Source organism: Colletes latitarsis, chromosome 10, assembly GCF_051014445.1.
Source record: "Colletes latitarsis isolate SP2378_abdomen chromosome 10, iyColLati1, whole genome shotgun sequence".
Classification (NCBI taxonomy): domain Eukaryota; kingdom Metazoa; phylum Arthropoda; class Insecta; order Hymenoptera; family Colletidae; genus Colletes; species Colletes latitarsis.
Window position 1 is genome coordinate 9,122,956 of NC_135143.1, and position 24,530 is coordinate 9,147,485.

Sequence of the window (24,530 nt, forward strand, 5' to 3'; positions counted from 1 at the left end):
GTTAATACAGTCAATTCACAAGACCGTATTAAACGTATAAATAGACGTTACTTGTATTAAGCGAGAAATCTTCTTCAAGAACCGATAAGAATTATTTTTTAAAAGCTCTTTAGTTTCGTACGCTTTCCTCGAAATTCGTGGCTCGGGCATACATGAATGTTGAAAAATGGGAAAAATTCATTTCTGGATGATACGTGGTGGTTTCACTGGTAGCAGTAAACTCGAATGAAGCGACTGCAATGTTACGCCAGGCAGAAAATTATGAGGAACGTGCACAGACGGGGGACAAGATAATCCGTTTGGATGAGATTGAGGGATCCTGCAAACCGTCTCCCACATGGACGATTTCAAACGCGTGTAATCCGTACGAGGTTACTGCCTGTCGGCGAAAGTAGTGCATAAGATTTAAAAGTGTCTGCGTACGAGGGGACCGCGAATAAATATGTTCGCTGGGGTAATTAAGCGCGCAGTCTTTGGCGACGCCCAAAAAGCACGGGTGAAGTGTCCGCGTGTTCTCGTCCCGAGTATGCGAACACCGTGCGTAAAATTCAATGATAACCCTCGATTGGTAGGGTAAAATCCTTGTCACATAATTGATAGGGTGGGGTAAATTCGATTATGATCACAGGAGTAGGCAGAATACACGGTTTGTACGGCCGAATATTTCCATGGCGAATTCCAAGGGAACATCGCGACCTCGAATATTCAGAAAATTGTGAACAATCATTCTTTCTTCCAGAATTCTGGTTGTAAAAGACGAAATTATCGCTCGAAAAATATGCAGTTGTTTCTCTATCGAGGAATATCTTTTTTTATACTTACGAAACTGAGAACAGTCTATGTCTTTCGAATAGTTGTTTTTTTAGTAGCTGTTTTCGATAATCATTGGTACGCAGTTTCGATATAATCAGGAATCTTTGTAATTATTAATATTCGTAATTAAGTTATTACGAACATGGTACGAGTCAGATAATTTTGTGCGTTTTTCTTCTTTTAGGTTCACCCGTTCGAATGAAACGCTTAACGTTTAAGTAATTTTATCGCTCCTATAATAAGCTCTGTATGCGGAAGCACAGAGATCGTAAAACTGATATCGTACAAACCGATTTCAAGTACACTTCGCTAAATGAAAGTGTTTGTTACTCTGACAATTTCATAAGTATTATGCTTTCCAAAGGATGCTGTAATGCGTGTAATGGCGATAATACCGTTTAATGAAAAAGCCGTGAACCGGGTGATTACACGAGCCAATGATTATATTTTCAAATTGACATTCCGAATCCAAACGAAAGAAAATGTTTCGAACACACAATTCGGGATACAAGAACTTCTTTTTATCATTAACGAAAATTAATATATAATAGTTTTTCTTAACTAAGACAAAGTAGAAAACATGTGGTGTTACATATTAATCTAACATTTATTTATAACATCAATTAATTTATTTTTACAGTTCGTACAAGTTTGACTTTCTTGCGGTACACTTTTCATATAATTGAAAAGCGTAAAATTACAATTATCTCTACGTATTTTACTGCATGAGTTTTGCAGATATTTCATAGAATGTTTGCTGTTTGTTTCAGAATGAAGAACAACAACAATGTAGAACAGCCGGACCCCGACAATATAAAAATGTTCGTTGGCCAGGTGCCACACGACATGGATGAAAATGAGCTGAGAAAGCTGTTCGAAGAGTTCGGTCGAGTGCATCAGATAAACATCCTGCGAGATAAGATCACCGGGAATCACAGAGGTAAGTGTTCGATCAGCAATGGCCACACTTTATAAATTCATGATTCGGCTATTCTTACGGCGACTCTTCAAACGAAAGGATAATAATAATAGTAACTGAGATGGAGCAGCAAATATTTTTGGCCAGCTTCTTGTTCAGTTACGTGCTAAAGGAAATCCCAAAAAGTGCCGTTAGAAAGAAATTTTTGTGAACTTTTTTCTTAACCCATTGTGTAGTGTAGTTATTTCTTTTTTTCAAGATTAATGTTTATCACTATCTAAATGTTCTGTAAATAGAACAGTGGTACACAACGAATTAATAGGTTATTGTACAAAAGTTTCGATTATCTTCTCTTCATTAATAGTATACGAATAATTACTAATACAATGAAGACGTTCTGGTACTGTTTACATTTCGCGAAATGGATTTCTTGCGCGATTACATCATTCATTGTCAAAGAATATAGCTGTTCGTGAAACATTTGGAGGAAGACGCGTTAATTCAATTATTTGATCTTTTTCACGTTTGATAATCCTTGGTATCGCAATATTCGATAACGAACCGATTTTTCATTAGTCTCCCGCGTAACGAGAAACACTTTAATCTTGCGGCAATTCTATCAACTACACCGCTCCCGATAATCGGACAAAATTGAATTGTCTCGCGACGTTTATTTTTAATCGCTGGCCAACTTTATTCACGGAAAAATTCATCGATTCACAATTAATTCAGTACTTTCGAGTCGTCGACGTATTTATTATCACGCCGATATTCAATGATCCGCGTTGCGTGGAAGGAAAATTTAGCAGCACTCAACCATTTTCAAAATTTGATACATTTCCCTTTCGATACGTAAATCAAATTCCACTTTTATTGTTCCGTATATTACAAATAGAGACGAAACATCATCAAAATGTCACGCAAGATTACTTCTAACACACGTCATTGTCAATAAACAGTCGATTGATTAAGGTGAAACATGAAAATTGATTTTCGCGTTCGTACGGGAAAGAAGATGGCGATGAGTCCTCTGCATGCGATCGGCGAAGTTGACAGCAAAATGGCGTACGTCGCTACGACCAGCGAGAATGGATGTGGAAAGGAGGAAAGAGGAGAGGGAATGGACACCATTTACGATGGTAGAAAGGACGATAGAACGTTGCGACACGATCGTAGACCGAGATTAAACCATGCTCTGTTCGTCCGCGCCGCGTGGACATAATTCGAGAATAAAATAATTCTCGCGCTCGAGGAGAAGATTGAACGATTTCAGGAAAGTCCTGGCCCGATGATGGATCGCGACAAGGTTGTCGTGGGTGTCAAACAAGGGTATTTCATTTGCGCCTTCTGGTACGCGTTGTATCCTCTTTTTGGGCACGAAAGGAATTAGTCGTCCGTAAGAAAACTGACGGGAAATGAAATATTCGATTTACGATCGAATTTTATTTCGTACAGGTATCTGATTAAACATTCTCGATGACAAAAATGATGAATACGTCGACTGATCGAGTAATCTGACGGCGTTGAAACTAGGAAAGGAACGCGTTAAATTAACAAACTATCTATGTAGTCGGTAGATAAGGTAATTGAAAAATCGTTGAACAGCGTAAGAATAGTAACGTGAGAGTATAGAATAATCCACGCGACCTGGTTATTCTTACAGGTTGTCACACATTAACCCGGTTAACTTGGACGAAGTTAATTTTAAACGGTAGTTTAAAATTAATGATTTCGAACAACGGCTGTTTCATTGCCCGCGACTAAAAGTAATTTATCGAAAGAAATAGTTTTAATTTGGTGTATGTACAGAAATACTTTTATTATGGGTCAGATCTGTTCGTTGGAGAACAAACAGATTAATGATTACGTAATGTAGATGTAATTAACCAATCTATAAGTTATCGATACGTCGACGGTTGTTAGCAGTAGCTCCGAGCTCAGACAAAAGACGATATCGGCGTCGATAACGAATATAGGAAACAGAACTAATACAGAGTAAGGAGTGGTCAGTCTGAGGGAATAGGGAGAAAATAAGGACATATTCGTACAAGTGGCACACGCGACGATCGATGCCCAGACACTGGTGTTCGCTTGTCGAACTTCCACGGTCCTTCCTCGAGCTATTGATCGAAGAGAGAACCCGTGTCCCTTGGCCTTTTATGCTGCTACGTTGAACGTATCTACGCACCTGTGCGGTCATATACGACAAACGCTCGATATATGACCGAACTGGTCTACCGCCTAAATGGCCGGTGTTCATCCCCACCACTGACGCACCGAGAAAGCCGGGACGAGACCTCCTTTCACTTTTACTCGCCCTTTTCTACGTTCGACGGTCGACTCGGGCTGCTTTTATAATTACAATCGATCCATCTACTCCATAAACGCTCTGTGTCTCAATTTTCATTGTCCAACTTTTAAAAAGAATCTTTGGACAATAATCGGAAACGTAAAGATGGAGCTTACTGTACTACTTTGTCTTATCACGGTTCGTTCGTAAATTAATTCTGGGTTATTTAAAATAGTATTATTTAAATTTGATAATTTGCTAAAATTTTGTCAGCCTTAAAGTAAAATTAAGTTGTTACTAAAATATTGTCTATAATCAGATCTCACGTTTCATGTTTTCTCAATTGAATAATAACTGGAACAGTTACCCAAAATTTATAAATGAAGAATATACATTTATTTACAATCTGCATCTCGAGAGGCAAAAAGTCAAATATTTATCTTTGTGAATTCTAACTCGTTTAATTTCGTAAATTTTTCGAGAATCGGCGAAATTTAAATGTCTGTCTATAAAAAGTTTCATGCCTAAACTCGGTAAATACTGGCGCCTATAATAATTTACTAACGATAACAAGAAAATATTAACGAGCAAATGAACCATTCTGCTCCGACGCACGAAGTATAGTTTTAATTATTCCTCGCCGCACTAGACCATATATAGAGATACAGAGGGTTATTCTGAAAACGCAACGCAACTGCTGGGTCGCTCGTAAATCAATTATTGGTTACTATTTGGGACACAGAAAATTGCTTACAATCCGGTCTGCATTAACCGAACGCCTCATTAATTATTCACGTTCAACTTCCATATGCGCGGCGCAATGGAAATTGAATTTTGCGTGCGGATTCTAGAATTCAACTTTTCGTTTCGTTTCTCTCGCCTGTCATTTTCTTATTAGTTCAACGAATATTGCTTGCTCGATGCTAAATATTTAATTTCAATTTCTTAGTATAATCGGATGTTTTTCGTTGTAGAAGCCCTACTTGTACCTTTATTTCGTACGATTAGGTATTTAAATCTTCAAATTTCATACGGGGACATTTTGCATCTATTTTTGCAGTTTTAAATATATTCGTTGCTAATGCGTCGGAATTTTCATTAATTCTGAATAACCTCTTGTCCCGCCCTCTTAATTGACAATATCTTCTAAATTTAACTGATTTGAAACCACCTTCTTCGATAAACTATGTACCTTTGGGAGATACTATGTGTACATTTACGCATGTACTAGCTAAAGTAAGGCGGAATCACCAGGATACATAGATCAGCGTGTTCTCTTAGTAGGTTGACGTTTTGTTTGTGTTTGCCTAAAGACACCAGAAATCGCGGACGAAGTCTAGAGAACGTCTTTGCCACCTGACTTTTATTGGTCGATAGTACTTGTGTCAACCAAACTTGGTGACTTCGCTTCGAACACGAAAGTTAGATCTATCTTACAGGCCTCAGTACGATGAACTCTGGGTTCAACGGTCTCTATATTCGAACGTAAGATAGTTCGTTTGCAAATGCGACCAAACACCCATTACTGTGGCTAAGGCCTTCGATTCAGACCTGCGAACAGTGGAGGGATTAGCCTCCACAGAGTCTGGTGGCACCTGGTCGTTCGAACCTATTCTGTATTCGTTCGAAGGAATTCCCACAGGTCAGGGACAGAGGATCATGTTCTTAGTATCCAGGCGGTAAGGATCATCCCGGATACGCAGAGCAGCAGCTCCAAGCAATGAGCTTAAATCCGATCGCCACGTTCCCGTGGGAGTTAGATCTCGTCAACGCTCGTCGACCAATCGTGCTACGGCTCTCCGAGATCCATACAATGCTCGATCGACAAACATTCCTATGCTCCTTTGGGATACAGTACTCGACTCTACTAGCCACCCTGTTACACAGTAAGATAACAAGGAATAAGTGTCCTAGAAAGAAAAGAAAAGCCGGATGAACTGGGCTTAATTTAATAAGACTGAGCAGAAACTGTTCTCGTCTCCAGTTACCAGAACACCTGAAACTACCACAGAACTGTTTTAACATTTACATTAACATGACGTTACGATTGAAAATACAACATCGATTTCTGAGAGAGGCTCCACAAGGAAATGGTTGAGTATATGTACATTGTTATTGTTTAATAGTTTAATAGGGAACCGTCGAATACTACCGCGAGCCACTGTAGCCAACTCGAGTCGGGCTTCCGTTTCAGACTACCCGATCTGTTTCGGGATCCGATGGTATTTTGGGCTACCCGACTGTTTCGACCACGCAAGATGTATCGGGTTCCAACCGACTCTGTCCGACTTCTCGCGGCCTAAACCTGAGCTTCGGGTACCTGCACACACCCGGGATACTTGTATCCGTGTATTTTAATACACATCAAGGATCATAAGCTCCGCGACGCGATTCAGGGCACTGTGCATTGTGTTTACGACGTTGGTTTATATGCAGTTTCATCCTACGATCCGTTTCAAATATACGTTGCATTACGAAGCAACAATAATTACGAGCATAAATACTTTATCTATATACAAGGTGTTCGGCCACTCCTGGGAAAAATTTTAATGGAAGATTCTAGAGGCCAAAACAAGACGAAAATCGAACATACTAATTTTGTTGATGAAGGCTTCGTTCAAAAGTTATTAACGTTTAAAGTTCCACCCGTATTGAATTTTTTTCTAGAAAGTGGGTAGGATTTCGGGGGTAGGTCTATTCACCGTCGCTTTTTCTTAAAAATTTGTTTTTTATTTTTAATAATTTTGTTTGACGAGCTACGGAAAAGTTATCTAATACTTTTTTGTAGGTACCTATGGGCTCTGTTTCAGAAAAAAATTTCATTTAAATATATTCACTATTGTAGGAGTTATAGACATTTGAAAATTGGACCATTTTTATGGGGGTTTTCTCACTTTACGGTGTCAAGGAACAACTTTTTCAATATTGTCAGAATTTCTAAATATTCTCCACTAAAATACACGTGTGTATTTTTAGAAATTAAAATCCTCCAATCCGTTCAGGAGTTATGATATTTTAAATATTCGCATGAAATTTCAGGGAAGCATTTCTGGCCTGAAATTATATTTTCAGTAAAGAATTTTTTTTTCAAAAGTGGGTAGAATTTCGGGGTATGTCTATTCACCAAAACTGCTTGTAAATGACCCCTGTAACTAAATATAATTTTTTTAGTATGATTTGAAATTTTTTAATTTCGTCGAAAAATTTCAGTACCTACTCAAATTTTTTTCTAGAAAGTGAGTAGGATTTCGGAGGTAGATCTATTCACCAAAAATGATTGTAATTGACCCCCGCAACCGAAAATAATTTTTCCAGAACGATTTGAAATTTTGTTTTTTCGCCGAAAAATTTAAGCACCTACCCCCCTTGTCGATTTTTCTTAAAAATTCCTTTTTCATTTTTAGTAATTTTGTTTGACGCCCTACAGAAAAGTTGTCTAATACTTTTTTGTAGGTACCCATGAGGTCTACTTCAGAAAAAAGTTTCATTGAAATATGTTCACTATAGTAAGAATTATGGACGTTTGAAAATTGCACCATTTTTATGGGGTTTTTCTCATTTTGTGGGGTCAAGAACCAACTTTTCGAATATTTTTACGATTTGTATATATGCTACACTAAAATGCGCGTAGTTGGCTTTTTTAAACATTAAAATCGTCCCATCCATTCAGAAGTTATGACGTTGTAAAGATTCGCACAAAATTTCGGGGTAACATTTCTGGCCAGAAATAATATTTTTGGTAAAGAATTTTTTTCTCGAAAGTGGGTAGGATTTCGGGGGTATGTCTATTCACCAAAAATGATTGTAAATGACCCCTGTAACTAAATATAATTTTTTCAGAATGATTTGAAATTTTTTAATTTAATTTTGTAATAACTTTTTAATGAAGCCTCAAGAAATTGATAACTCTTGATTTTCGTCTTATTTTATGATTGAATATTAAAAAGCTGCTTCGTATTACGAAGCAATACTAACAGTGAAAAATTATTTGTCAGGATAGTATTGCTACGAGAATCTGAAAGTGTCTGTTTTTTCGAAACTCGTGATTTTGTAGAAACATCTCTATTATTTATGACATAAGCAGTTGAATGTTAGAGAATACAACCGGATACAGTTATATTTTTCTATTGTACGAATAATTATAGTACAGATTCGATAGCGACAGGTTTCTTTCTTCTCGTTCGAAATGTTTTCTGTTAGGAATAGAAAAGGTTTCGATGTACGCGTACGGACGCCAAAAGTCCAACTGTACAATTTGCGCGTTGAAATTCTGAGAACTTTCGGAACGATTAATCTAAACGAATTGTAAACGTCGGGCGCAGCTGTAAAATTGATGGTGGTCCCGAGTATCGTCGAGATGAAATTCGTTTGCCATTATGAAAATTTAACTTGATTACCTTTGACGTAATGGTAAATTAATGTCCCGCCAGCGAACACGTTTCACCTATTAGCATTTTTCAATGAATTTCTACAGAGTTATTCTTAGTCGCGTGTCAACACTCGGGACACAAGAAAGTAAATTTTCGTTTTACGTTTTGAATTTGTTTTCCAAGTTTCACTCGTAAGAAAACGAGCTCTCGTTTTGTATCGTTTCAATTTTCATCCAATTTAATATCGTTTCTCATCGCATACTAACATTCAATAACGTTCGATCGTCCCCCAAATGGGACGATTTGTGTATCGTGAGTAGCTCAATCACTTAGAAGCTTCATTTCGTACGCAACGTACGCGTCATCCGAGTTGAACGAGAATGGAAAATCGATCTCATTTAACTGCCATTACTGCCAGTGAAAGCTGTAAAGTATGACGTTAAAATAGCAGGAAATGCGACGCGACTGTGCAGGCTGGCGCTGACCAAATACCCGTTAGAGACGGTAAATATTGTAATACATGAAGTGCAGGGGCCCCACTTGGCTTCCTACAGGGAATAAAACAGCGAAAGCTCCACAAATTCTAAGTTAATTAAGTTACGCCGCCTACCTAACTCAGATTACGGTGACGAAGAGCATTTCGAGCAACAGACAAATTTCAGAAGCAATTTTTAACGAAAGTGTAATGATTGCTTATGAAATTTGTGTGTTCAGAGTCGTTCAATATTGCAGTGTCGTTTGCCAAGCTCGTTAAACTATCGATGGTTAATACCAAACGAAGCACAAATCTCAATTTCAGATTACGGTGACGAAGAGCATTTCGAGCAACAGACAAATTTCAGAAGCAATTTTTAACAAAAGTGTAATGATTGCTTATGAAATTTGTGTGTTCAGAGTCGTTCAATATTGCAGTGTCGTTTCCCAAGCTCGTTAAACTATCGATAGTTAATACCAAACGAAGCACAAATCTCAATTTCAGATTACGGTGACGAAGAGCATTTCGAGCAAGAGACAAATTTCAGAAGCAATTTTTAACGAAAGTGTAATGATTGCTTATGGAATTTGTGTGTTCAGAGTCGTTCAATATTGCAGTGTCGTTTCCCAAGCTCGTTAAACTATCGATGGTTAATACCAAACGAAGCACAAATCTCAATTTCAGATTACGGTGACGAAGAGCATTTCGAGCAAGAGACAAATTTCAGAAGCAATTTTTAACGAAAGTGTAATGATTGCTTATGGAATTTGTGTGTTCAGAGTCGTTCAATATTGCAGTGTCGTTTCCCAAGCTCGTTAAACTATCGATGGTTAATACCAAACGAAGCACAAATCTCAATTTCAGATTACGGTGACGAAGAGTATTTCGACTAAGAGACAAATTTCAGAAGCAATTTTTAACGAAAGTGTAATGATTGCTTATGAAATTTGTGTATTCAGAGTCGTTCAATATTGCAGTGTCGTTTCCCAAGCTCGTTAAACTATCGATGGTTAATACCAAACGAAGCACAAATCTCAATTTCAATTGTAAATGGAGTCGAATTTGTTGGCACTACCGAAGATTTAGATCGACTGATTTAATCGTTATTGACCTGACTTCGATCTAATTGAAATCAACGGAACAAAACGATCCTAGATCTGCGTTCACTGCAAAGCACCAGCAGTCAGGAAACTATGCTTAACAAATTAATTAATTACGCCTCGATAGCCTCGAGTGATTAAAGTATTTGGTGCTCGCTTAGCTTTGCTTGCTGGAAGAGTTATTTGCAACACGAAGCTCGCTATAATTCAGAAACAAAATCAAATAGGACGCATGTTTACGCGAACAAATTTCGTTGCTTCTGAGTAGTAGATCCTTGTCTAAAGTTGGCTCCCTGTATTACGAGGTACCTTAGTATGCTGTCGTTATAATAAACTTAGGTTCACGAGTAATTTTCGATTTTATCTCCGCTTTACAACAGTTTTACACCAAGATTTACATAATATACTTTGTGGAAATAACTCGTCTTTCTGTATTCTCAGAATATTACGCGAATAAAATTTAAAAACGCGATAACGTCCATTGTCTAGCAATCCTTATGCACAAATATTCCCTAAATGATTTATCTAGATTTTTGTGCAATCAAGACGAAACGAACACGATTAATTCCTATGTTAAACTTTCTTGCGTTATTTGATAAAATCCCCGCTGGAATATTAACTGTGCCAGAGTGTAAATGATTTTCAATTGTCGTGGCGTTTAAAATGCGAGCATAAGAGGCGGAAAAGCAACGGTTGAAGCCCCGTGTCGTCGACCACACAAATTTCTTGCCTTTGTAGTTCCACGATGCGCGTCCATAAGCCACGCTAAGGTTTCTGTTTGCGTCGAAAGCTTCTTCCGCCGATGTACTCGAGTTAACCGATGGCAGGAGAAACGAGAAAAAGCAGATCTACTACAGAAAGAAATCGAGTAATCGTGGACAAAGGTCAGACATAAAAGTCACGGGCAGGGATTCTTCGTAAAACCGTAAAAACCTCCGGGATGGAAACCGCGAAATTAACTAAAATCCCGTTTCTGCAAAAACGAGACGAGCGTCGAATTTGGTATAATTTTAACTGCGTCCAGAATATAACAGAAATTTGTAACAGGGATCGCATTCGGCTTATCGGTGTTCCGGAAAAGTGATTTGTTTTGTCTGATTGCTTCTCCCAAAGTACCGGAATTCGATACTCCGTTACTTTGTGACGCAACGACAAGAGGAAGAATCTCGATCAAACGGGGAACATTCTTGTCTTCCAGATTCCCTTGCTGGTATTCGTTTATTCTTGCAAGCAGTAAAATATTCCACGATGCGATCGACTACCGAAGAATTTCCTAATTTACAATCCCTTTCGAGTAGCTGCTTTTAACGTCTCAATACCATCATACTTCCTCAAAGTAGTTATTACATATTATTACTTTCGGGCCCGTTGGTCGCGCGAAAGCACATTGGTTTCTAGTTTCTTTCACCTTATAAACATTATTAATTTTATTATAGATTTTCGTAGAAATCGTACTTAAATATGGCATTAGAACGTCTTTCGTCTTACTTTATTTAAAAATACCATTTTACATCGATTGCAAGACTGTTGCCCACATTAAGATAAAAAAGGAATTTTTTCGAATCTCCAAAGAAGAAAATTGTTATATTTTATTTTATTTTGTGTCGCAGTTCTTTTAATTTTTGTTTTAACGTTACGAAAAATGCAGAGACATCGTTGAGTTTATAATTATTATCAGAGCTTGAAACACCCTGTAAAAAAATAATTGATCGGAAATCTATTTGATATGCGTTCCACCGGGGTGAGAAATGATCCGAGAATTCAGACACGGGGGTGAAAAAAATTGTACTAAGATTAATAAACACACGGTCAGTGTTTCGAGGGATCCGAAGGGGGAAAAATGGCAATAAATACGAGACATTAGTAGGAAAATACGCGAGCACGCGGCGGACGAAGGTTTTATTGCTACCCGGAGCACTCTACCCGAGAGACCGGAAGTTTACCTTCTCCCTTCCCGCTGCCAGTACCCGCGTTCTCCAAAATAAACGGTGTTTCACGTCACGTTATTTATGCAAGTGGTGGACACGAGATAGCTTCGAAAAGTTTCGATCTCTCGGCGGGGTTAAATCGCATTTCACGTTTCAGCTGCTCGAAAATTGTGACGTTTTCCAGACCCTCGTTTCTGAATTTCACGCTTGACAGTTTTAAATGGGGTCCGCGATGGAATTCTAAATCATATTAAACCGCGACGTGTCACTTTCCTCCGCCATAGTTTGTATACGTAGCAATCAAATCCGTATAATTCTCTTGCGTTGATCGCGCGCGTTCATTTTCGGCTCTAGTTCTTCAAAAATCGTTGCTTGTGTTTGTATACGTGAAATACATCGTAGTGCAAAATGTATTGAAAAGGGGCCCAGAAAAGGGTAAGAAATCCTTAAGCAACATGGATTTAAATAAACCCAAAATAACAATTACGGGTTCAGTAATTAATTTTCATTTAAACGAAAAAAACACCTCTAAAAACTGCATAGCTAGAATCCTAATTGAGGAGCACATTTTCAAGAAGTTGAACATTAAGGAAATATAATAATCGAAAAGTCGATTATTCCAGAGTAGAATAACCGCAATGTTCGGTAGCTCTTTAAACACGCGATTAGCTTACGGAGTTATAAAGTAATTAAAGTTGCCTATCGCGTAATTATTTTTTCCAGCGCGCTCTTCTCGATCTAGAAAGAAGTTGTTCAACTCGATTTCACGGCGGGCCGCGTAATAGTACATTATCGCGACCCTCCTGGCGAAGGTTACGAAGCAGAAAAGATCAACAGACGAAAATTTTCGGTAAACTAGCCATTGTTTAAACATCAAACGGTTAACGTCTTCATTATGGCAACGGGTTTTCGTGGAGATTCGCGCTGCCGGAACGTAAAGCGCTCGAAGCTCTTCCTGGATCGTGTATCTTGTATGGAAATTGCTCCCAGGATCCCTTCAGTTCGCCCTTCCACGACGTGTTGATCGATCTTATAGCACTCGTTGTACGGAAGTACGCTTCGTCATTAATCACGAGTCGCTATTAATCGTCTTTAAGTAGAACGACGTTTCGAGGTGCAACGGGGAGTCTTGCTCCTTTCAGCGCGAAGAAAATCTCCGCCGCCCGAACTTCGACGATCGCGGGCTGTCTCAAAATGTTCCATAGAAATCCATAGAAATCGCTTTTGGGTTATTTGTCACTTCTGTAGCCTGACACGTGTCTAGGAGTTGGTTTCAAAGATCGATGCTTTCTACCAGCCATACTAAGCTCACCGTGGATTGCTATCCGCTGTACGCTTTGCCGCGAAGGAGTCGATATAGTACAGGGCGGATAAAATCGTAATACACCCTGTATAAAAGGCAGCTTTCGATTTAACGGGTATCTTTTCTGTGTACGTAACTTAAATTACTTCGTTGGTTCGTGTTTTTTTAACAAGTCGATTCGAGACTCGTATTTCTTGATAGAACGAATTGAAATGTTGTAAGAAAGTACCAGTCGTCTATATTTTCTTTCTTTATTTTTTTAACAGAATTGTCGTCCTATATATTACGATCTCATGTTTATCACATTTTCATTCTCGTTAGTTTCTCCAAACTTTTCGTCGTCTATTCGAAATAATGTTGCAACTTGTTTGTGCTCGATGCTACTCGAAGTTCGCCAGATTTGTAGAGAAGACGAGAGCCTTTTCAAACCATGCACTCAAACGGATTAGATGGAAAACTTTAAACGAAACTGCCACATGAAACGATTGGTAAGCTGTTTTCCTGCGATACTATTGGCTGAGCACATCTGTACTCGATCAAATATACCATAATCTCTGAAAACGAATTTATTCGTTTCCCGGTTAATTATTTCTGCATCTTTGATTCCTGTTATTAATACGTGAATGATAACTATAAGCTTTAAAAACTCCCTCGAATCGTGTACCGTTCTTTTGATATTTCGAAGATAAAAATTCAAAATCAAATTCAATTGTTCGAATCGAGAAAAGTATTGGGACTTGGGAAGGAAAACTGATTTGCAAAAACCAAGACGAAAGGAACGATTTGCTTTAAAGCAAAATGGTTTGTCGGTGTAACGTATTCCTGGCAGACCTCTTTATTTTATGCGCCTTTCGGTTTCTCTCTTCGACGACTTTGATGGTTACTAAGTCGTAAACTCGGTGTCGATGCACATGCATCCGCCGCATCTATCTTTATCGATCCACGACAGTTTCGGTTTGAGATAGATTCGCGCCACCAGACACGAAACTTTATCTTTGAGGACTAACTCTCGCGTACAGTTTTGTTTTTCATGGACTAGCTTGAATAAATTCGATGCCAACGGTAACAACGACAATCTCCTTGAAAATATTACCATGAGATTGATGTTTGATTCGTATTACGTACTGATTTCAGCTCAGAACTTTATCGCAGAATTGCATTAAATACTAAAACCGACAAAACTTATAAAATTGTACGAATAAATATTACACATTCATTTCTGACAGTTTCTAGATTTTTAAAAATATGTACCAAATGGTTTGTTGTTTAAAATTTTTTCAACATCCGAACTTATTTTAGATTTTCTTGCACAAATAATTTTTCGAGGCTGAGCTGAAGTTTGAATTTTCAAATTAATCTTTGAGTATCGAAATTCTGTTAAATTTACGAATTTTTTAACAAGATATTTAATTCAGCTAATTTGATTAAACTATAAATGAAAATTTGCCGCTTATGTGCCATGGGTAGTATCAAAATTGAGGTAATCGATGTTTTATTGTATCTTAATTTCCTCCACTGTGATGAATAACGAGTTGCAAAAGTAATTGTTCGTATATTAATTATAACGCGTTCGCTGGATTTTACTGTCTACCATTCGGAATCAATATCTCTCTGTAATAATCAATATACGTGCCCGGAAGCTATTAATATTTCTTACCAGTGACTTTTATTACGAAGCAGCGAGCTATAAAAATGCACATATGTATCGTCGTTGCAATTGCATTCCCGTCCAAACGAAAACTTTCCGGCCCGTATACATTATCCCAGGTTACCTTAGCTTAAGGGAACGGTTAATCCTGTCGTTTTTATTGGACGCGAGCTCCGAGGCGTTGCGCGTATTCAAATGATATTTCTTGCTACGCCGGGCGGTAAAATCAAGCTTTCGGATGCATGCGCGAAGTTATAATAGTAAATACACTTCGAGTGATAAGTTGTTGGCGATAGCGAGTGAGTTGTTACCATTGGTAACAACTTCTTATTCGACGCAGTCGATGCAAAAACCTTCGTTTCACGGAGATGTTTTGCACATGTTCCGGAGAGAGAAACTTGTTACCAATTTGCTGCGACGTTATGAGATATCCGCTGACGATATCTACCGAGGTACAAGTTTCGCGTTACGTGCAGGCGAGTGAATTTTCTTACGTCGTGGAATAAATAAAAAAAAAAAATAAACGATAAACGGAAAAGCGAAACGTTAAAATTAGACGCTCTGCATTCGCAGTTTTACTTAAAAATATAGTATTTAGTTTCTTTCAACAGTCTCGTTTGTCTTTTTTAAACGACTCCACTTGAATTACAAGACAATAGAACTATAGACGCTACTGTATACCATTTAAGTAAAATTAATTCCATTATTTTAGGCCGGTGAAATCTCTCGAGACAAAATGGATATCATGCTGGAAGAAAATCGTGTCATGATTTGTCGAGAGTGATTGAAAACGTTTCTTTTATTTTGTACGATAAATTAATTACCCGGGGACGGTTTATTCCGCTCGACGGAACAGAGGAGAGTATATTTCATTTGGGTAAAGATAAAAGCAAGAGGATCGAAAGAGCAGAGGGCGGTTTTTCACACGCATCTTTAACCTCTTACTTTCGGCCATAGCTTAAGTCGTCGAGCGGCCAGGAAACTAAGAACGCGGAACGCGAGTAAAACGAACTGCCTTAATTTAAAGTTGCGTACGGGATTTCGTACTTTTACTTTCCAGAGTTTCCGCGACGGGAAAGGACAAGCGGGGACGCTCGCGGAGGGATAGATTGTCCCCGTTTCCCCGGGAACTCGTTACGTTTTCGTCGCAGGGAATTACGGCACTTTGACTAAAACCAGTTAAAGTCTGGGTCCCGGAGTTGCGACTAACGGGCCTTGATCCTCGTAATCTCGTAGAACTGAAGACATCTTCTTGTAGTAGTTTCATAATTTCATTGATAAATGTCTGCGTCATTTAGCGACGGGCTCGCCGGTTGAAACCACGCGCGGGCAAAGTCGTATCCGTAACTTCCTTCTGTCGAAGTTTTGGAAAAATATACCGCGATCGTTTGGAATACAAAAGGCTAGTAAGTCGACGATTCGAACGGCGATTAATGAAATTCCAATAAAAATACTTTGGTAACGAGAAAAGCCGCGAACAAGACAACTATCAATTATTAATCGTCTGCAGTTAGTCGTATATCGCTGACTTTGTTATTTGAAGCTCTATATATGTGCAAAAACTCGTTGAAATTGCTTTTGAAATTGTATAAAAATAAAAGATCACGTCCACGTCTATATTTAAATTTCTCACGCAATAAATTGTCAGAATTATTAGAACATGCCGCTTGGATCTCGGAAGAATTTAATTTTCCAACGAGACGCAGCAACGCCATGTTTCGGGTAAAACTGGAACATTTTGAATAACCGTACGTAGGAGTAAAGTTGGGTTTTTATTTGTGAAAAATAGCTGACAGAAAATTATTTTGCGATACATCGAAGTTCCGTAATTTAGCAATGAAGAGATCGAGCGATACATTTTTGTAAAGTTTAACAAAATAATCCACAGAACGCGTGATACGTAATAAAGTTGATGCAGTGCTATAGCTAGTACAAAACCCACATCGAAAGACCGGATTAACCCGCGTGGAACCAAGAAATCTTTGCAACTGCTAGGTACAGAGCTTTTCCAGGACTTTGAAGAGAAAAGAAGTTTTCAGGGATAAGGCGAAGAAAACTCGAGGAAGTAACATTAGGTGTTAGGATACGCTGAAAAATGTTTCCAAGCTGTAGTAAAGACACCACTGGAGATGAAGAAGTTAAAGACGCGAAGAATAATGCAGTAGTCGAAGAAGCAAATCTAAAGGAAAATTTAAACAGTGGATTAAATGAAGCGAGTTTCGTGTTTTCTGAAAATTTTGCCATAATTCCCAAGAGAAAACGGTTCAAATGTCAAAAGCATGGATTATCTTTTCTCTTTATCCGCATAATTAGTCATTAGCTGAAAATATCACAAGTTGCATCGTCTTTTGTTTCGTGATCTAGCTCGGTTACTAAATCGAAAAGTAACCTAGGATTGTTTTATCATCGAATATAGGATCCGACGACGGTAACCGATTTATTGTAACGTCGCGTGGATGAAAGAAGCGAAGCAATTACGCCGCATGAAAATTAAAAGTCGGTTACAACGTGTGCTCGCTAAACGTTGAATAAATATAGGGGAAAAGAGGTAACGAGTTGAACGAGTGTGTGAAGTTCTCTCGAAAGAAGTACTCTCAACGGGATAAAATGAATTGTTCTGCTGTCCAGCGCGAAGATGCAAACGCTGGCAAAAATGAACCGGAAACAACGGAACGACGACACAAATAAATATTCTGATGAAATTATACGCAACGACGAATCGTCGGTTACAATAGGCTTGTAACAAGTTCCAATATTATCTTTCATTATGAAGTACATCGGGCTCTTCCGGGCAATAAGATTTATTTCTGAATTTATTGCGGTATACTTGAAACGGTGCAGCCCTGATAAAGAATTGCTTCGATTTATCAAACGCTTTTTCATCTATTTTGTCACCGCGCGCTCGATCGAAACTCTACAACCTGGTTTGTTCGACATTCTTAGCGCGGGTACTTCTTTACCTTTGTTCTTGTTTCGACTTATCTCGCTTGAACCGGTTCCTTTATCGTCGGTATTAACTATAACTGCGCGGGTCTTTTACAAATTTTAATTTTGCTGTTCTTGAAATAAAATTTAAACGCGCAGGGATTAATTTGCCCGAAACGACTTCGAACTGATAGAAAATTGATTAATAGGAAGTATTAACATTCTTGAAAAATTATTTTACTGACCAACCAGCGAAACAAATAAAAAAAATTCACGAGCAATCGTTTTCTTTTAAACAAGAGCTTTCGGTTCCGAGCGCTTCGTTGTAGAAAAATGGCGGACTCCAGGGACGACAGAATTGACCAAACGAGCGAAGCGTCGAGTATCGAAACGTTCGAACTCGCTCTCTTTTAGCCTCGTTCGACTTGTTCGAAAAAAACGCGGGTACCAAAAACTGACTATTTTCGAGCGTTGTCCGTTTCACGGAACGGTCTTATCTGCTCGCGAGAAGCGACATGTTCCTCCGAAAATGCTGACGGCCATTATACCGCGGTGGATTTAATGAATGAACAAGCGATAGGAAAAACTTCAAAGGGCAAAAGGAGAGTGCTTGTAGGAGACGTGGGAATAGTAGAAAAGAGCGGAAGTAAAGTACGACAAAAGCTCAATCCCTTTAATGGAGACAAATCCCCCTCTGCGTACACCCTCCTGCGAAGAAGCGGCAGTAGCAGCAGACAATTTGTAAGAGTATATCCCACCTAGCCTTATATTAGTACCCAACGCTAGGGGTGGCTCCAGCGGCCAATCATCCGCAGACTTTCCGCACCTTCCTTCCTTTTCTTGCTGTCCTCCATCCACCTGCGCCTCCCATTCTTTCCCGGTTTCGTTCGTTCCTTCCAGTTCTCCGACTGCATTGCCGTAAAATCGACTGGTTCGCCCGTAACCGACGCTAGTTGCTAAAATTATAAAATTAACGACTGTCATCCATCAGCCGACATAATACCAAGTATTAAGCCAACGCGGTCTCTGAAAAACTTTTTGCTGGCCACTCGATCTTGTTTAAATCTCGCCTGCGCAAATTTCCTCGTTCTCTCGTCCCTCCTTGGGTCTGACGATCGTTTTCTCTTTTAAACCGTCTGCTTTCGACGAAAAATTCAAAAATACCGATCGTTATGTCGACGATTCTTTTATACGGTTCTTTTAAATTCAGATATATTTTTTCTTCCTTGCCCTCGAGCGGCGCTGATTAGCTAAATAAACTCGACGATATAAAAATGCGTGTGGTGTTTTTAGTTTATTCATTCGGCGAAGGTTGTTGTAGTATCGCCGGGGCTCTGAAATAAAGTTTTTAATTAAACTACGAATTCTGTACGCGCGGCATAAAGCGAGAATGAGAATGTTCGCATCGCCGTCGCAAAGTTTCGCAATGAGATTCTCATTATACGGTTGCAATTGGCTTTGAATTCTGGCTGGTGGGGTTTCGTGGGCACTCTTTGGTCTTCATTACCATCCGTTGGATATCGTTCGTTTTCGATGGATTTCCTCGGCAACTCTAACCGACGTCGGGGACACTGTGATAAATTGTGATCGAAAGAGGTGTGGTCGTAAGAAACGAATCGGGTGGAAATTTCAGCGATCCCTCGAGGTCTCGAAACCCGAAAAATAAGACGGAATTCAACTTCCTTATTCGTCAGAAACGAAATGAATCCGCGTCGGATGCGCAGAAAATTAATCAAACTTTATAGTAAAATTTAGCGTGTCCCTATTAAAGGCAAACAAAAATTGTGTAGGAAAATTTTGTCGTGTTTAATGTGGTCTGTCATCGTGCAGAGCAATTGCACTCGTTTCTCAAATGAAATTGTCATTTTGCACGTTAAAGGTACAGGTAAGGTCATCGAAAATTCAATATTTTAAGAAATATTATACGTGTGCTTTGGAGTTATATCAAACTATTTATAGAAATTTTCATCCGAGACTAATTTTCTGCCATTGTACATCAATTTTAATGCAAATCGTTGAATGCAACCATATCGTGACCATCGGTTTGGATTTTGAAATTCTTCTATCAGCTTTGTAATCGACAGCCCCAAAGAACCGTTGTGTACCAATTCTTATGCAAATTCGAGAGGATCCTGTCCTATTATGCTAGGAAAGTGGGTTTCGTATTTCGTATAGTTGGACAGCAACAAGATGCTAAATGTCGTGTCTGTTCGGTCGTCGAATAATGTTATAAAAGACGTAAAGTTGTAGCACGACTCGGATACTTCGTAGGATTCTGTCGCCGCAGAAGGTCGGAAGTTGACCTTAAGTTTAAACAAGCAGCAAGATGCTGGCGCTCGAGGTTTTAGTTTCGGACAAAGTTTTGCTCGGAAGATCCTTATTTTGGCTCATTGCGCGGAAAATAAACTAAGGAATCATTTTGCACATAGAACATCGAGTCGATGAATCATTGATCCATAATGTAAATCAGTACAAAATTGTGGTAGTTGTAAATTTGTATGGCCTTTAATTTCAGCGAACAGTACAACTTTCACACTCGTACCTTGAAATTTCATACTTTATGTTATTCAATTTCATATGAATTTTTAAAGAGACATCCAAACGTTGGAAACATTTAATAAAATGCTCGGATGGGCTAACAATTTTTGATTGAATTCTGCGACCGTATTTTCTATCTTTGCGTTCGTCGAAACGAAATTTTCAACGAAAAATAAGGAATATCGAATTATCCGTGAATATTACAGACGCCAAAGAGAGATAAATTGAAATTCTAGGGACTTAGCGAACCGCTAAAAGAGATCTCATTTTTTTTTTTTTATCGTCCGTCTGAAACGTTGCTCTACACTTCGTTACAAATCACTATGACAGAATGTTTTTATATAATATCAGAAGCTCGAGCCAGACGCGGCCCTTGCGGACTACTCGATCATCCCTCTTAATCTAACGCTAGGGGTCTAAAGGACTAAAGGTAATCAAGATAAACTACTGTCCCGGGAGAATTTGAACTTTTAGTTGGCCGGGAAGACATAGAAATAATTAATTCGTATCTTTTTCCATCTTGTCGCCGGGAGGTGTCCGTCGAATAAAGTATCCAAAGAAAGTTATCTCTCCGCGGAAATGAAGCTCGTGAAATAGACGTTTCAATTAACGTAGTTCGGCTTTTCAGATGCCAGAATATTAGAATCGGCCCCCACACCGCCATGTAAATTATTCCGATGAAATTAAAAGATACCAGAAACCCCCCGTCGTCACTTTCTCATATACATCCTCTCGCAGTGAAGTACAATTCTTGTATTTCCTGCACGGGGGAAGCTCTTTCAATTATCGGAGCGAACTAATGAATTACGATTTCGTTATTTTACGCTTCGATTTTCATCTTCCATTTTACGGGCACGCAGACTTCGGTCCCTTTTGAATATTTCCATCGATATTGAAATGAAAACTTATCTAGGTTTTGCCATTTTTATTAAACCGAAGGCGAGCTGATAGATTGTTCGCAAACCCCTATGCGATATTAATATTACTGACACTTGCTGGAACATATAATACACGAATATTTACGTTCAAGTTCACCCTAATGTAGTGTCATCGTAGGAAATTAAATTTCCTTTTTGATAGGCTACGAAAAATAAAAATAACTCGAGTTTCATTATTCTAAGTGATACGAGTCAACGATAGCCCGACAGAAGCACTTTTTCACTAGCACCACTATTTTCGTTTTTCTAATGACTGTACAAATTCTGATTAATTAAAACTGATAATGTTTTTTATATTTTGAGGAAGTAGGTTGTACTTTACAAACCGATATTGACAGTATTCTCATCGTTAGTAGACAGTTCTGTTTCAACGCGAATTACTTTAAGAGGCCTTTCTACTTTGTGGGATTTAAAAAATCTAATTTTTTTGCGTTTTCCTCTAGTATGTAGTCTCGAAAATATATCTACCAAATATTAAATTGAAATTCGGAAAACTAACGAAGTTATAGCCTGCTGAAATGTAGGACGTGAAACTTTAAAGCTGTTTTTCTCGAAACTACATTTTTCGGCACTGCGAAGACGATAACATGAAAACCATTCAAGATATCAGCATCAAATTAATACAGTATCTTTAGAACTGGTCTCTCTATGACATGAACTAGGATAATTGGGATATATGCAATACTTCTTCTTTTATTAACAAAAAAGCAACCGAATATATGAAAATATTCAGTATTTCTTCGTAAAATAGCCACCATTTTGCCAATTTTTTTTTTAAAAAATATCCTAGTTCATGCTATAACCAAACTTATGTATATTCTTTTTATCTTTAGTTTTTAAATTTCGGATAACTTGTTCGCAAGGTATCACCTACGCAGTCGGGCGCCATTCGTAAAAACTGTTGTTCGTTGATCAACAAAAACAGCGTAATCAATAGATATTATGCGTTGCAAAAATTCGTAAATATAGTTAAATATATAATAAATATATCCACAAACCCCGGAATTAATCGCTCTTTAATAGCCCGCAAAAAAAAATCATAAAGAACCATGTATTTTTGGAGTATTCAATGGAGTGACTTTAAACATATGTACTTGTAAGTTCAGCGTAATTTATCGCATGTTTATTTGAAGTTTAGTAGCCTCGAATAAACGTTTATAGAAGTGTCAGAGTGGAAACGAGCGCAAAGTTAAGCGCTTTATGGTCAAGTGAGGCTAATAGGGATTTTCGCTTAGCACTGACAGTAAATGGGGCGCGTGCGCGTTGAAAAACTTTACCACAACCACCTTTGCTATTGACTAATAAACACCGAGGCAATACCGTACCTGCAAACATAGAAAAAGTTCGATCTGATTCCCAAAATTTTAGAAGTCTGCGACTGTTTGTTAGCGTACACTGATCGACGCTATCTTGGAGGAATATACAGGGTGTTCGGCCACCCCTGTGAAAAATTTTAATGGGAGATTCTAGAGGCCAAAATAAGATGAAAATCAAGAATACCAATTTGTTGATGGAGGCTTCGTTAAGAAGTTATTAACATTTAAAGTTCCGCTAATACTGAATTTTTTTCTCGAAAGTGGGTAAGATTTCGGGGGTATGTGTATTTACCAAAAATGATTGTAATTGATCCCCGCAACCGAAAATAATTTTTTCAGAACGATTTGAAACTTTTCAATTTCGCCGAAAAATTTAGGCACCTACCCCCGGTCGATTTTTCTTAAAAATTAGTTTTCCATTTTTAGTAATTTTGTTTGACGCCCTACAGAAAAGTTGTTTATTACTTTTTTGTAGGTACCTATGGGCTCTACTTCAGAAAAAAGTTTCATTGAAATATATTCATTATTGTAGGAGTTATGGCTGTTTGAAAATTGGACCATTTTTATGGGGTTTTTTTCATTTTGCGGGGACAAGGACCAACTTTTCGAATATTTTTACGATTTGTACATATTCTCCACCAAAATACCCATAGTTTGCTTTTTTAAACATTAAAATCGTCCAATCCGTTCAGAAGTTATGACGTTTTAAATATTTGCATGAAAATTCGGGCAAACATTTCTGGCCAAAAATTATATTCTCGGTTAGGAATTTTTTTCTCGAAACTGAGTAGGATTTCGGGGGTATGTCTGTTGACCAAAAATGCTTGCAATTGACCCTTGCAATCGGAAATAATTTTTTTAGAACGATTTGAAAAATTTTTTTTTTCGCTGAGAAATTTCACCACCTATCCGAATTTTTTTCTCGAAGGAGGGTAGGATTTCGGAGATATGTGTATTCATAAAAAATGATTGTAATTGACCCCCGCAACCGAAAATAATTTTTCCAAAACGATTTGAAATTTTTTAATTTAATTGTTAATAATTTTTTAACGAAGCCTCCATCAACAAATTGGTATTCTTGATCTTCGTCTTATTTTGGCCTCTAGAATCTCCCATTAAAATTTTTCCCAGAGGTAGCCGAACACCCTGTATAAACGTTATAATTTTTTCTGGGTCTGGAAGATTAACTTAAAAAGTAACAATTTAAATATTTTAAAATTACTTGAAAATTATTGCAGTAGTATATTATTATATTATTAGATGATTCAACGTGGTAAATGGCATATTTTTAAGAATATCGTATTTCACGCTTCTCCGGTTGGGAGGGATAGAAACGTTCGATCAACGAATCGCGCCTAAAATTCGTTTTAAGAATCATTGCCGTGGTCCAGCGTTCGATCGAAACAGCGGTGTTTAACAAGAACATACCGAAAACGCAAAATTGTTTTCGTTTCTACGTCAGATTTGTGTATTTTTCGTTGTTGTTGAACATCACTATTCCGACCGGACGTTGAGCTAACAGGTCCCGCCAGTGGTAACGGATCACCGCTCGAAATGACGGAATCCAATCGAGACGGCTGATCCCGGTCGATGTGGCGGGAACTCGAAACAGCCGGGTTACGTTAAAAAAAAAAAAGAAGGATTCTACTCGAGAGAACGGGCAAACGGGATCGATGACGTAACGACCGGGCCATCAATCCTGCCCGTTGCAGAACTCTATACGAAACTAACCGCGTTTCTCTCGCCGAGCACCGCGTAACAGGTATCGCTTTTCGTTCGTGCACGCTCATTTGCCATAGAACCGATTTACCGTGACAGCCATTAAGAAGGACGGGAAGGTCCACTCACCTGAACGTCTCTATCACGAAGAAGAACGAGTGATCCGCGTCCTCGTTAATATCTGTTCGAACGTGACTCTGTTCTTCTCATTGGCCATCGATTACGCGATCTAATCTCTGTCGTTCCAC

At 38.4% G+C, this 24,530-nt stretch overlaps 1 protein-coding gene across 17 annotated transcripts in view; it reads left to right on the forward strand.

Moving 5' to 3' along the window:
* LOC143346633 (CUGBP Elav-like family member 1-A) overlaps window positions 1-24,530 on the forward strand; it is a 504,287-nt gene that overhangs the window by 305,689 nt on the left and 174,068 nt on the right. For all 17 annotated transcript variants that reach the window (XR_013080457.1, XM_076774913.1, XM_076774919.1 and 14 more), the window contains one exon: window positions 1,584-1,753. Coding sequence is in view for 16 of the 17 variants with exons in the window: in XM_076774913.1 (XP_076631028.1) it covers window positions 1,584-1,753 (170 nt within the window). In the remaining variant the exon portion in view is untranslated. The remainder of the gene's footprint in view (window positions 1-1,583; window positions 1,754-24,530) is intronic.